Source organism: Lineus longissimus, chromosome 9, assembly GCF_910592395.1.
Source record: "Lineus longissimus chromosome 9, tnLinLong1.2, whole genome shotgun sequence".
Classification (NCBI taxonomy): Eukaryota; Metazoa; Nemertea; class Pilidiophora; order Heteronemertea; family Lineidae; genus Lineus; species Lineus longissimus.
This window is the reverse complement of record NC_088316.1, coordinates 13,777,536-13,790,983: the sequence shown is the minus strand read 5'-3', so window position 1 is coordinate 13,790,983 and position 13,448 is coordinate 13,777,536. Positions and strand designations below refer to the sequence as shown.

The 13,448-nt window shown below is 43.9% G+C and overlaps 1 protein-coding gene across 1 annotated transcript; it reads right to left on the bottom strand.

Annotated features, from left to right (window-relative positions):
* Positions 1-1,906: 1,906 nt before the first annotated feature.
* On the bottom strand, positions 1,907-13,085 carry LOC135493773 (phosphoribosylformylglycinamidine synthase-like). The gene is made up of 22 exons (XM_064781324.1): positions 13,042-13,085; positions 12,202-12,364; positions 11,960-12,092; positions 11,434-11,756; positions 10,890-11,139; positions 9,294-9,547; positions 8,899-9,159; positions 8,384-8,614; positions 8,016-8,239; positions 7,412-7,672; positions 7,023-7,127; positions 6,711-6,836; positions 6,176-6,356; positions 5,886-5,963; positions 5,617-5,769; positions 5,230-5,349; positions 4,827-4,978; positions 4,386-4,611; positions 3,961-4,167; positions 3,502-3,657; positions 3,040-3,195; positions 1,907-2,703 (listed from the first exon to the last, which is right to left on the bottom strand). Exons 2-22 carry the CDS (start codon positions 12,350-12,352, stop codon positions 2,396-2,398), a joined length of 4,056 nt encoding a protein of 1,351 aa, XP_064637394.1. The 5' UTR covers positions 12,353-12,364; positions 13,042-13,085; the 3' UTR covers positions 1,907-2,395.
* Between the last annotated feature and the right edge of the window lie 363 nt (positions 13,086-13,448).

The following is a 13,448-nucleotide window of genomic DNA, read 5'->3' as shown; positions in this document are numbered from 1 at the left end:
AGAGATGAGGCAGTCACACCCAGCTCAATTAAGTTCAGTTAGCTGTCCCGCTGTCTTGTCAACGCAGGAGAGATGAAACGATCAGACCCAGCCTGATTATGTCCTGCTGCCTGCCCTGACATCCTGTCTGAGAGATGAGGCAGTCACACCCAGCTCAATTAAGTTCAGTTAGCTGCCCCGCTGTCTTGTCAACGCAGGAGAGATGAAACGGTCAGACCCAGCCTGATTATGTCCTGCTGCCTGCCCTGTCATCCTGTCTGAGAGATGAGGCAGTCACACCCAGCTCAATTAAGTTCAGTTAGCTGCCCTGCTGTCTTGTCAACGCAGGAGAGATGAAATGATCAGACCCAGCCTGATTATGTCCTGCTGCCAGCCCTGTCATCCTGTCTGAGAGATGAGGCAGTCACACCCAGCTCAATTAAGTTCAGTTAGCTGCCCCGCTGTCTTGTCAAGGCAGGAGAGATGAAATGATCAGACCCAGCCTGATTATGTCCTGCTGCCTGCCCTGATATCCTGTCTGAGAAATGAGGCAGTCACACCCAGCTCAATTAGGTTCAGTTAGCTGCCCCGCTGTCTTGTCAACGCAGGAGAGATGAAACGGTCAGACCCAGCCTGATTATGTCCTGCTGCCTCCCCTGTCGTCCTGTCTGAGAGATGAGGCAGTCACACCCAGCTCAATTAGGTTCAGTTAGCTGCCCCGCTGTCTTGTCAACGCAGGAGAGATGAAATGATCAGACCCAGCCTGATTATGTCCTGCTGCCTGCCCTGACATCCTGTCTGAGAGATGAGGCAGTCACACCCAGCTCAAAGTTCAGTTAGCTGCCCCGCTGTCTTGTCAACGCAGGAGAGATGAAATGATCAGACCCAGCCTGATTATGTCCTGCTGACTGCCGTGTCATCCTGTCTGAGAGATGAGGCAGTCACACCCAGCTCAAAGTTCAGTTAGCTGCCCCGCTGTCTTGTCAACACAGGAGAGATGAAACCATCAGACCCAGCCTGATTATGTCCTGCTGCCTGCCCTGACATCCTGTCTGAGAGATGAGGCAGTCACACCCAGCTCAATTAGGTTCAGTTAGCTGCCCCGCTGTCTTGTCAACGCAGGAGAGATGTCTCCTTGGTGAGGGACGAGGCTGGTCCACTGCGTCTGGGGTATACAAATCCGAGGCTGGCTGTGGTTACTTGCAAGTTGGGCTGGAGATCCGATAACTAGCTGGAAGATTGCTAATAAGACTTGCTGTGACATTGTCCTCAAGGGCTGTTAGGGAGGGTATGCCAAGTTGTATAGTAAATCCTAGCCTGGCTGTGCAGAGCTGGAGATCTGATAACCAGCTGGGAGAGTGTTAATAAGCCTGGTTGTGACATTGTCCTCAAGGGAGGTTGGAGACCGTAAGCCCCAGCCCAGTTGAATAGCTAATCCGGGGCCGCCTGTGGTTAACCAGCTGGAAGAGTGTCAATATGACTTGGTGTGACCTTGTTCTCAAAGCAGTTGGGGACAGCAAGCACAGTTGAACAGCTTATCTGGGCTGCCTGTGGTTAACCAACTGGAAGAGTGTCAATATGACTTAGTGTGACATTGTTCTCAAAGCAGTTGGGGACAGCAAGCACAGTTGAACAGCTTATCTTGGCTGCCTGTGGTTAACCAGAGTGTCAATATGACTTGGTGTGACATTGTTCTCAAAGCAGTTGGGGACTGTAAGCAGAGTTAAATAGCAACAAAAGTTGTTGGTGGTGTCCTATGCTTCAAGAGGAGCAAAGGGCTCTAGCAAGCAATGCTTGTCTAGACCACATTGATATATATACATATCCTAAATTCAAGTTATTTTGAGAGACAAATATTTCTAGCAAGTTAAGTAGCACAATGAGCAAGACATAATGCAACTTGGCTATAAAACAATTCAACACAATATTTGAAAGGATAGATAACCGGCACCAATTTATTCCTTAAAAGAAAATTTGTTAGGCAGTATCAATTGAGAGTGCTACATATTACTTGGCAATCCCTGGTCTATAAATACAAACAGAATGGGAATGGCAGTGTTGTCAACAACGACAGAGACAGCATAATATAAGCTCACCCATGTGAGCTTGATTTGCATTGGTTGGCTTGGATTACAAATTCAACAATCCTTTGAGGATAAAAGTTTACAACTTTGCTTTAACAATCTTAACATCTCATGATCATAACAGTGTAATCAGCCTTACAGCCAAACAAGGGATATTTTAAAAACCATAACCTTGAAAAATGAAAAGTAAATGCAAAAATATTATCGATTATGCCACAAATGGTGTACCAATAGAAACTGATGGAGAGCCTTTATGTCCTAACGTTTTGATAATTTCCAGGTATTTGAACCAATTATTTCTTGAAAGCTGGCAAAAAACGTTGGAGCGTAATTTAATTCTCCATGCACCAAATGTAAGCATTCTGAAACATCCTCATCCAAGGTGACACCTTCATCGTCGTCTGCCAATCCCGTGGCATCCACGCCCATTGCCATGGCAACACTGTGCGTTCCGGATGTGGCATCATGGCCAAGTGGCGGCCATCTTTAGAACAGAGACCGGCTAAACCATCCTCTGTACCGTTAGGGTTGAGCGGGTATGTTGTAGTGGGCTGCCCTTGATCGTCGACAAATTTTACGACGGTGAGATTCTCACTGTTGACAAAGTCCTTAGTAGCTTTGTTCTTGAACACCATTCGGCCTGAAGTCAACAAATTATCACTTGAGATAACATTTGACAAAATCACAATTTGCAAATCAAGAGGTCAAAACCAGCAATCTTCTAAACAAGCCTACCTATGTTTTCTGTGCTTTGAGTTTAAAAACAACAGAGAAATCATCCACAGAGTATAAAAGAGAACCTCCAGGGAATCACTTTGTAAAGGAGCTGTTTACAAAATGTAATCTGACAGGACAAATTCAATCGGACTCCAAATCCTGACACCCCAGGTAGTATATATGAGTGCAGCACTTTTGGCTAACTGGGAATAGATCAACCCAGCCCCAATAAGCCGAGAATCGTCTCAACGTAACATACCTTCTCCATGAGCCACCCAGACGCCGAGAGTTGAATCTTCCATCCCCTTCAGCATCATGGAAGCACTCTTCTCGATCTTCACAGTAGCAAAACGAGATTCGAACCTCTCCGAAATATTGTGGGTGAGGAAAACACCTTGTTTGTCATGCCTGTCTTCTGAAATTAGAAATAATCAAGTCAGTGGAATAATTTGACCCATTCCCTATCACATGACAGAGCAGCAACTTCATCCCTGTGAGTAGCAGACCCTCATTACCTAATCTCAATTTAGCCTGAAATTCATTGTGAAGAGCCAGGTATTTTAGTTCCTTGAAAGCCATGCCGGGTTTTCCAGAAACACAATCGTGGTTTCTCCCAGGTCTTACCTTATTGCGTGGTAGCCAGTGGTGTTGACCACCAGGTTATGAGGCCCCTTAGCTACTCTATATTCAAGCAAATTCTTGCACTGTCACCTGCACTCACCTGCCGAGGGCAGCTCCTGGTCTGGGGCAATCCAGCCCAGTAGTCCCATGAGCTGACATCCATTGCAAATGCCAAGACTGAATGTGTCCGGGCGCGCCTTGAACTTGGTAAACTGTTCCCTGATGGCTTGGTTGAACAAGAGAGTCGCTGCCCAACCTACAATGAAATGATGGTCATGACAGATCATTTTCATCAAAATATTTGTGTGCACAGATGGTAAACAAAGCTTCTTGTGCCCAAAAGCTTCATACATAGATAATTGGTGGAAGGGGGTACAAATTAAGTATTCTTCAACATTTTTACGGGGAGGAAGCACTGTTTCAGAATATATCTTTTGGACCATCATGCCATACTGATCATAATGTAACATGATGAGGACTTGGATCCATGAAGACAGAAGTATCTAGCTGATTCACACACCAAAATTAAACTCACTGAGCCTCGCTACTCAAAGCCTACCTTTAGCTGATCCAAAAACATCAGCATAACTAAATCCACCCACGAACACGACCCCTCTGAACTGGTCAAGAGTGACAGCTCCAGAGCACATGTCTTCCATGTTGATATCCCACACTTCAAATCCTGCCATGTGGAGAGCTGCAACCATCTCTCGGTCTCCGTTACTCCCCTCTTCACGGATCACGGCCACCTTGGGCTGGTCTAAATCTAAGAAAGAAATAATTTCAAATAGGTTCAGACTTCTTCATGTGGCAATATGTTGGCACAGAACCTTGGTCAGTTGTGATTCATCTTCATTGTCTCTCAGAGGTAAACTGTATCTCGAAAGATTTTATACGCCATCTACCGACTTTATAAAGGTTGATTTGACAATGAAATGGCATGTTGTCTAGAAGTGATAAGAGAAGTGCAAACAACTCGATTACCTGATTGAGCACTTCCATTCTTCAAATGACTCTTTGGCGCAACATTTGGATCAAAGGTCAATTTATAAGGAGGTGCCACTCTCTCTCTAAGACCTTGTTGCTCCAACTCGACGCAGTGGGGATTCGTCTGAAGACGCTCCAACTGGAAGCTGGTTTCCTCCCACATGTCCCGCAACGTCACCATCGGTAGAGAGAGAACATCTTCTCCATCATATTTAATTTTTATCTGAAAAGTAGAATATTATATTATACAAATGTATGATACTATCCAATGGACTTGCGTCTTGTTTACAATCATTTACTATTGCCTCTTTGAAATGCCCAATAATGAATTTGCCATATCTTAGTTTTGCATGTGACTTTTACACCTCATGCTAAGGAATAACAGACACAGTGGCTTGTTTTTGAACTGTTCTTATAAACACAGGGGCTGGTACCAACCTCGGCAGATTTCCCAAGACCCTGGCAGTGTCCAAGATGATAGCACTTTGCCCCAGATGCCTGGAACCTTTTCTTCACGTCCTCCAACTTGCTTTCTTCAACTTCAAACACAAAACCTAGCTCTTCTGAGAACAGGACGTCCATCACAGAGGCTGGGAAAAGCAAGATCAAGAATTCTGTATACATTCAACAGAGATCACCAATTCTACAATGCTATGTTAGCCCAAGCCTGTGGTGATTAAGAAAGAAGAGGCCATTTTCTTCCATTTTTTGAATTCTAAAAGTAAGTTCGTACCCCAGCTGCCTTGGGGACTGAGGTACCCGAGAACTACAGTGTACAGATTACTTCAAACCTGGTATTTTACTCTTAAAGTGAACCTTCAAGGCCAAGAAGTGTTCTCACCTCCTGCTTGTAATGTAGGTATATCCACATTAATCCCACAGTTCCCAGCAAAGGCCATCTCAAGGAGACAAGTGATCAGGCCACCATCGCTGATGTCATGACCGGAGACCAGCAGTTCACCTGAAATAGAAATTAAAGGTCAGAAATGCACTGACCAATGTCCATTTCATCTGATTTCATACATGTAAATATCATTATTATTCTTACAATTTAGTCAAGATTCTAACTGGCAATAGTAGCTGGCACTCAACAATGGCAAATAGCATGATTACCACTGAAGGTTATACTGTATTCAATTTTACTTGAGTAGCCATACTTCATGGACATTTTTCACAAGAGGATAACTTTACAATCAGGCAACATCAAAACGTTAATAATTTCACTTACCATCCAGGAGTTCCTGTATTGTGTTGAATACAGCAGCAAGCTGTGCTGGGTCGTCAAGATCTGGCACAACATCACCAACTTGCTCATAACATTGAGCAAGGGCACTCCCTCCAACTCTGTACTTGTCACTCAATGGCACATACAACAGACATCCTGGAAATCAAATCAATGCAAGACAGTTAAGCCAAGCTAAGAAATGCACACATTAATGATGAATTCCTTTGTCAATCCTGTCAGCCCCCCCACCCATATTACATCCAGTCACTTACCATTTTGTAGCTTGAGATCCGGAGTGATGGTAAGGTTGACATCGGGACATGGAGCATACGCGGAGATGACAAGAGTTCCTGAAACAAAATGCAAAATTGCTCTTAATTAGGATGCTGATGTTTGTGATATTGTCAATCAGCCCTGACATTTGATTGGTATTTCATCATATGCATTCATTCTCCACTCTTGCACCCATACTGAACAAATTCATACCACCCTCTGCCACAGCACCCAAGTTCTTTCATTACATCAATCTCTTTAAAGAAACTTGCCTATATCCATCACTTACCAGGCGCCTTGACACTTTCACCCTCGACCCTCGCAGCCATACTGAGAGAATCCTTCCCACCGTCAGCAGCAACACCAAGGTTCCTCATCACATCACACATGGCCTTACAGGCATCAAACAAGGTCGCCCCTTCACCAGGTAGCTTGGCAGCCCACATCCAGTTGGCACTGCACTTCACATCCTACACAAAAGTGATTATAAAGAGTTGAGTTAAAACATTTTCTATTTGATTTTGTTTAAAATTGCTTCAGTACCTCAGTGTTATTTTAGTATTTTTACTGTTCAAATCTGATTTTAGGCCTTTTCTTAGTAAGCAGGTAACAGTCAGATAACCTTCATGCATTTCAATTTGCAAATGACAACCGAAAACTGAGTTTTATAAGTGCTACTCAATCATCTTGGACACCCGGTCAAAATATATTTGGACAACGACAATACTTTTTGACGGGAATGATGGATGAGCAGGCTCAAATCTATCATCTCACAAACAGATTTGAACACTGATATCAGCTTACTTTTAAAAGAATATTTTTACCTTCAGGCAAGAGATTTTAGCCATAGCCAAGTTGGTCAGTGCTTCACCTACTGACATCCGAGCTCCACAGGCTGGGTTGACCATTCCCTTGATGGGCTGCTCACCAATCGCCGTGGCAGCACCAACCTGTCACAAAGAAGATTATTATCATTTTATCAAACAATATCGTTTGAGTTACCGGAACATCACAGGTCATTAGAGACATCTTTCAACAATCTTATACTTGTTAGACTACTTCAAGCCATGGGCAATGTCCTTGATTTATAATTCCACTAAACCCGACCAATTTACACCACGAAATGCCAAACTTACTTTTCCAAAATGTGACAAAGCAGTGATGGCGACATCAGCTAGGGGAGTATGGAGGGGTCCGACGCACTGCTGTTGAGCAACTAGACCAGTCACAGACCGGTCAACCTGAAAGGAAGAAAACACTGGTCTTAGACAATGAACAATTTCTGATATTACTTTGACAGACACAAAATATAAGAATATCATAGTCACTGATGCAACAGAAACCTAAGTTTTCTGTATATTTCAATACAAATAGCTAAAATTGTATTCCTAGTGTTAAAAATATCGGAGCTCCCGACTAAATATCTGAGATAAAATAACATGCCCGAGATTCCTTTCCCTGCCATTATCGACAAGTAATTCATGCATTATAGCGCAGTTTCACTATTTAGAAATTAAAAACGAACCTTATTAGTCAAGTATCTCTTGCTCGCCACTGATGGAAGCCTCAGCACTCTCTCCAGTGCATTCATCACAGTCACGTCACCAGGAATATGGAATGGTTGGAAGACTTGCTCCACGTGGTTCAGGTTAAACACCTTCCGGGGCATCTTTCCTAAGACGCAGTCAAGTTCTAAATCGACTGGGTAGGCTATGTCGGTTCTGGCTTTCTTCCCGCTATCATAGTCTGCAGTATCATTGGAGTGAAGTTCTCCTTCTAGGCGGATCTAAAAGATAAGAAAATATGGCATGAACTCGAATGAAATGACTACATAACTCCAATGATTATATCGTTATTTTGTGTGTCCTAAGGCTGCGGTCCCCCCCCCTCTCGAGGCTTTGTAACAATATCCACATATTAAACAGCAGGAACTTCCCAATGTGAAAGTTGGCAAATGCTAGTTGCTTGCAAGTCCACTAAAAAAAGAACTTGGGACAAGTGGAACCACTATAAGAAACGGTGACTGGGCTTTTCACTCTCAGTGAGGAGCATTTCACTCTCAGAGAGGAAACTAGCTTAGACAACTCTCACATGGAAAAGAGCCCTCAGATAGATTTCTTCATGATTACCTTTCCATCTCCTGTGATCTGGCCAACAAACGATACTGGACATCTTTCTCGGGAACAGATTTTCCTCAATAGATCAGAATCTTTATTCCTCACTAATATTGCATTACTTTCTTGATATTCAGCACCCCAGAGCTCCAGAACGGACAGCGTTGGATCCCCGAGTTGGAAGTTTCCGACGTGAATTATGGCACCAGCTGGTTCACAGATTTCCTTCAGGACATTGCCTAGAGTGGAAAAGATTTTATCAAAGTTTTTGATAATGGTGTAGCCAAGGGGGTCTTGGTTTAGGTACCAAGACCCTATGCACTCAGAACGAAGCTACTGGATTTACTCTTTGAAGTGGCACAGGGAACAATATAAACACTCACCATTTCCTCCAGCTCCTTGATCATGAATACTACGGATAGGATTGCCCTCACCACTCTCCACACAAGCACGGATCACACGATTCATTTTCTGTTCCATCTCCGCATCACCGCGCTGTACCGCACCAAAGTCAAGTTCTGACTTGTTGTCTCCTTGCACTTGCACAGAGCTTGCTGCGCCACCACCAACTCCGATACGATAGACGGGTCCACCTAACTTTACAACTGCCATGTCTAAATGCAGAAGAGATAACAAGAATCAAAACTTTTCTCAAAGGGAAGAAACAAAATGCTGAAAATTCACAGTCAATTTAAAGATATTTCTTTCCCAATTAGAATTCCTAAATAGAAATTCTTTACAAGTAATGGGGACTGCCAACATGGAACACAGACATTTTAATGTCACGATTGGTCCCAAATTGCTCAATACTATGATCCATATTGACCTCTGCAGTCAGGTTTTAAACCTTTATGAGAAGAAGTTTTACTGTGCTATCTATCTCTCTGCTTGGACTCACCTTTTTCTGGTTGGTCCTTCTTGATATGAATGTGCTCCATCGACCCCAAACCACCACTAAACATAATCGGCTTGACCCACTCCCGTCGTTCACCATTTGGCATCGTCAAACCAAACGACCTGGCAAAGCCAGTCAAGACCGGTTCACCAAATTTGTTCCCATAATCTGAGGCACCATTGCTGGCTTCTACGGCAATTTCTAGAGGAGGGGCAAAGTTGGGTGGGTGGATGGCATCCTTACTTTCCCATGGTAGGGGATAACCTGCAAAAGAGAAGGGATGACCCCTGGTGAACAAATGTTTATAAATCCTTCCAGCATAGGGCCCACATCAAGCAATGTGTACTGTCCACTCAAAGCAAGACAGTGATGATGACAGATTATCACTTATTTCTTACCAGGAATGTTGAGATTTCCAAAGGAGTATCCTGCTGTTCCAGCAACAACGTGAGCACCAGTACCCGTAGCATGGACATCCCGGATTCGACCACCGGTCCCAGTGGTGGCACCGGGGAATGGGGCAACACCTGTGGGGAAATTATGCGTTTCGGCAGTCAGAATGATGTCTCTGGTCAAGGACGCTTCTTTGAATGGACCGGGTGCACCAGGAGTTGAAGGCTGGAGGACGTCTATAGGGTAGCCTGCTATGGCACTGGAATCAATAATGAAAATATATCTACATTAATATCTAATCTAATATGAAATGGCCAGGGCCATTGTGCTCACCTCATGTGGAGGAAAGATGGATAAAGAGCATGGTCTTGTGTCATGTAGTGTTAGGTTTGATGTAGGTCCAAGCAATTACAATTTCCCCAAAATGGCCAATTTACAGTACATTCGACCTCTGTGACCTTGAAAAGTAGTTCAAATCAAAGAAGACCCGGGTGACACATTGAATGGATGTTAGAATTAGATGTACCTATGATATAAAATTGGTGCCAATCGGGCAAGTCATTACTAGGAATAATGGCATTTTGAAGAATTTAGGATTTGGCCCCCTCCCTGGAGGCCAAACGGCAAATCAGATCGCACCAAACTTCGGTACCTGAGATCACCTGACCAAGGGGTACATGTGTACTTAATTTGTGATCAATAGTCATTGCAGTTAAGAAACATGCCATAGTTACGGCCTGACGGCGAATTTACGCCATTTGACCTCTGTGACCTTGACAAGAAGGTCAAATTAAAAACCTGTGTGACATATACTGTATGGTGGTTAGATGTACCCATGATATCAAATTGGTGGCAATCGGGCAAGAAGTTAAGGAATAATCACATTTTTAAGGTTTTTGGATTTTGCCCCCTGGTGGTCAAGTGGTGAATCATATTGGACCAAACTTTGGTCCCTGAGATCACCTGACTAAGGGGTAAATGTGTACCAAATTTGGTATCAATAGTCATTGCAGTTTAGAAACGTGCCATCGTTACATCCTAACGGCTAATTTACACCATTTGACCTCTGTGACCTTGAAAAGGAGGTCAAATCAAAAACCCGGATGATATATGATGCACCTTTGCTAGAAGTACCTACCATATTTTTTTCAAAATTTCCCGACTACTATTAAGGGAGATATTGCATATTTTCACTTTTAACGTTTGGCCCCCTGGTGGCCAAACCATGAAACGAATCGAACCGAAACTTGGTCTCCCAGGTGTCATTACATAAGGGTACATGTGTACCAAGTTTCAACTCAATAGCTCTAACAGTTACGAAACGTGCCCTGCTAACGGACGACGGACGACGACGACGACGACGACGACGACGACGACGACGGACGACGGACGCCACGGTATGGGATAAGCTCACCTCTGCTAAGAGGTGAGCTAAAAAGGATGCCATCGTCAAGGAAATGAAGGAACGAAACAAATTCTTTCAAACAGGATTTATCTTTGATGGTCTGAAGTTGGGAGTTGTTGGTCTGGCCATGAAAGTACCATAGCATCAGAACAAACATCAAGCAGGTCAGTATGGCAAGTAAAAGAGACCCACGTACCTGCTGTTATCACAAAATGCTAGGACGCTATTTTGATTTGAATGTTCCTGAGTGTTTGTCACCATCTTGAAGAGCGAGTCCTCGTGCTCTTTCCCATCTACGATCATACGCCCCTTGAAGAACCAATGGCGGCTGTGCTCGCTGTTGGACTGAGCCAGGTCAAAGCATTCCACGTTCGTTGGGTTTCTCTTTATCCTCTTGGTGAACATCTCGGTGTAGTAGTCGAGATCCCATTCATCAAGAGCTAGGCCTGAAAGTATAACACAGTGTAAGGTAACTCTGCAGTATCTCAATACACGACGGTAGGCCTTGGACAGTGGAAAAGTACTTCGTTACATAGTGGGTTTGCTCGGCCAGTTCTTTCGACTAGTGCTTTCACGTGCAGCACAGTATGTGGGCTCCTTGGTTTCTGCAGAAAGGTCTCTGGATTAGTCGGGGAATGAATGCAAAGTGCTTTGAGACAGTAGAGCTGTACAGTATGAAGCAGTATCTAAGAACTTACATTTCATTTTTTTCATTTCTGATATTCAAACAAATGACTCACCCATCTCAGCATTGGCCTCCTCCAAAGCTGCCCTCCCTCGACCGACGATGTCAATCTCATAAACACTATCAGATTTGACCTCCAAATCGAAGGATTTGATTGGCTCCTCATAGCAACATTGCGTCATCTTATCGTGCAGCGACGCAATGATATCATTCCGGAGTTTGGCAAGTGGTGCTGGGGCATCGCCACCACCATTCGTTTGACTGTCATTGCAAGTGATGAGGTAGCGTGTGGAGTATTCGATCCTCGTGACTTGTTTCAGTCCAAATGAATGGCAAATGGAGACGGCGTTGGTGGAAAATGCGGTGGAAAAGTTTAACCTGAAAAGAATTACACACCTCATCAATGAATAGCAGGCCAAAAGACCCAATAATCAGTCAAGGGTACATGCATGACTTAACCTCAGGGGAAACAGATGTAGCACATCACAAATGGCAGCACACTGGCAAAAAAGCAAACTACAAAATGAGGAAATCCCCATTTCACTCTGCATGATCAAATTCGTGTTCCATTCATTACTCACCTTGGGCCAATTTCAAACAGGAGCTGATGTTCTGTAGTCTTTGATGGCAGAGAGCTACAACGAGATGTATCAGACTCCTTGAAAGGGATGCTGATCACCCAGAGTACCTTCTTCAGCTCATCAGCAGTCAGATCTGAAAAGATGGGTAAGGTTGATAGGTCATTCAATTACAAATTTCAAATTTTAACGAACAGTGTAGACCTTCAGATTGAAACAGACTTGATCTTTGTGGCACCACCTACCTTTTCCCTGCTCCACCACAAAGTAAAAGCACAGCTCTGTATCTAGTGTCACCCCGGTTATCTCTCCACACACTGCCTGTATCTTTGCGAGTGTCACTTCATTGGCAGCAGGTTCCAAAGCTGGATGGCGGTAAAACACTTGAATACCCATGTTGGCAATGCTCTAAAACGATTAAAAATTTGGAAATACCAGGTCAGAGCAACTTATAACAACGGTCAAGCGGATACAAATCAATACCGTTGTCTGGCAACAAAGGCAGAGGCTTTGACGCTATGATCAGGCCTAGCAGATCTTGATCCCGAGTTCTACAAAATGACAGCCGATACTCAGAGTAGGCCATAAACTCGCCCCTGCAAGTTTTTTAAAAGCTCAGTTTATTTTGTAACCTTGCTCCACCATAGGCCTAGTGTTTTTGAGTTTACCGTGGCATTTCGCAGAAATTGAATTCAATTTGTGTTGCGGTTCCTAATCGGTCGCCGTCGATGTGATGCCCAGAATGTTCAATGCAAGATGTGACAGCATACCCAAGGCCAGCATATCAAATAACGACCAAACCTGATGATACAACGGTACTGCCACCACTGGAATTTGTGTTGATGCATCATGCCAGGCTAGGCCTAGTGCATTCATACAGCATGGGGCAGGCTGTGCATGCAGTGATGCACCAGGTTCACTCATTGCATGCACTGCATCTATTCAGTGCCAATAACAGTCCTAAATCTTTTTATGATCTAGATAATCTAGGTTGTCTGATTAGTTCGTAATATCATTTCGGAATGAAGAAGTTGTTTAGAAATGATGAATTTCATCAAAAAAGGGCATCTTAAATAATACCATACATTGCGATTTGGACCATTCTCGATAGAACAGAGTGAAACTGGGAGGTTTGCTCATTATCATAATTATGCAAACGTGGCCCAGAGATTCATATTGGAAATAAACCATCCAGTGTGCACAGGCACTTGTAAATAAAAGCGCACGCCCCCACTGACAACACTCACGAATTATGTTACGATTGTTGTCAGTGGGTGTGCTCTTATTCACAAGTGCCTGTGTTCAGTGTGGACTAAGATTGTAGTCAACTAGCTGAGAGAGGGATTCATACTGGAGATAAACCATTCGGTGCATGCCATCCCTTGGTTGTGATGTGATCCCCTGAGGAGGGTGGGCTCCACACTGGAGATGACCCATTCACTGATTCAGTGAGGACTCTTTTGGTTGTGATCACCTGATGGAGGGCTCCATA